The sequence below is a fragment of the Notothenia coriiceps genome, unplaced genomic scaffold (genome assembly GCF_000735185.1).
Source record: "Notothenia coriiceps isolate Sejong01 unplaced genomic scaffold, NC01 NC01_scaffold00035118, whole genome shotgun sequence".
Taxonomy (NCBI): domain Eukaryota; kingdom Metazoa; phylum Chordata; class Actinopteri; order Perciformes; family Nototheniidae; genus Notothenia; species Notothenia coriiceps.
In genome coordinates, this window is record NW_011367819.1 from 1 (window position 1) to 1,439 (window position 1,439).

At 48.8% G+C, this 1,439-nt stretch overlaps 1 protein-coding gene across 1 annotated transcript; it reads right to left on the reverse strand.

Annotated features, from left to right (window-relative positions):
• Positions 1-47: 47 nt before the first annotated feature.
• On the reverse strand, positions 48-1,234 carry LOC104962616 (globoside alpha-1,3-N-acetylgalactosaminyltransferase 1-like; the record flags this gene model as incomplete). Its single annotated transcript, XM_010791068.1, is given in 4 exon segments — positions 48-261; positions 736-752; positions 1,016-1,133; positions 1,135-1,234. Coding segments are annotated over 4 exon segments (377 nt in total), but the record flags the coding sequence as incomplete, so codon positions are not given.
• Positions 1,235-1,439: the final 205 nt, after the last annotated feature.

A 1,439-nucleotide genomic window follows, 5' to 3' on the forward strand; every position in this document is an offset into this window, starting at 1 on the left:
CGTGTAGGTGTGTATGTGTGTGTGTATGTGTATGCGTGTGTGTGTGTGTCTGTGTATGTGTGTGTGTGTGTGTGTGTGTGTGTGTGTGTGTGTGTGTGTGTGTGTGTGTGTGTGTGTGTCTAGATGTTGGGTCGGATCTCTGCGTAGTTCTTCGTGACTCCGGAGAACCGAACCAGGCGGATCTCCGGCTCTCTGGACTTGAAGTCCTGCCACAGGTACTCCGGGGACAGAACCTTAGTGGGCTTATGGATCCACATGTACCTGAACACAACAGAGGAAGTACTGTCACAACAGGAAGTGTAGTCAGAACAAGAAGTACTTTGAGAACCGTGGGTGTTTCTCAATGTTGAGTAAAGCTGCTCCAGAGCCACTATTTCAAGCACACTACGTCATCGTGTGCCGCCGAAGTACTGTTCCAATCTCCAGCATACTTGGAATTCTACCGAGATCGGCGTACTTCGTTTGGAGAAATTTCGAGGCTGCACATGGGTAGACTTTGCGTCCTTAAAATCCCCACAATGCTTTGCGCACGGACCAATTTCCCCAAAACTCTTTGTTTTCCGAATGCCAGGAAGTATTCTTGCCTCGCTTCTGAAGCAAGACGCTCGGAAGACATGTGCTACCAAGCAAGCTACTCGCCATTGAGAAACACCCCGAAAGTACCTTCAGAACAGGAAGTACAGTCAAATCAGGAAGTACTTTGAGAACAGGAAGTAGAGTCAAATTAGGAAGTACTTTGAGAACAGGAAGTACTGTGTGGACCGAAAGTACCTTCAGAACAGGAAGTACAGTCAGAATAGGAAGTACTGACAGAATAGGAAGTACTGGAACAGGATCAGTCCTTGTCCTGATGGATCCATCTGGTTATCTTTTTATTCAGTATTTAGTTGCAGAGAGGTTCAGTTTTAAGGGGTTTCTGCAGTACCTGTGCAGTTCAGAGCGGTTCAGTTTTAAGGGGTTTCTGCAGTACCTGTGCAGTTCAGAGCGGTTCAGTTTTAAGGGGTTTCTGCAGTACCTTTTCAGTTCGACTCTCCTCCTGCCAGGCGGCCTCGATGCCCCCTCGAGCGTCAGCCTCAAAGTCCCGGCGGCAGGTCTTGGCCATCAGGTGCACCTCCTGCAGCCGGCCCCGAACGCTCCCCGCAGTAGTAGAAGTCCCCGTCCTCAGGGGCCAGGTACGCTCTGGACTCGGGGCGGCGCTCGTAGGGAAACTTGTTCCTCCGGTCCCGGTAGTACCCTGCACAGACAGTGCGGAGGAAACTCTTCAGAGGAACTGATAAATAATTCAAGGATAAAGTTTTCTTTTGTTCTATTTAATAAAGTAATAAAGAAAGTCACTATAAAGTGAAATGGATCTGAAATGCAGGAACAGAGCAGCTTCATCCTCAGAGGATAGAGAAGAGAGAAAAGCCAACTGGTCCCACCCTTACATCAACTAGGCA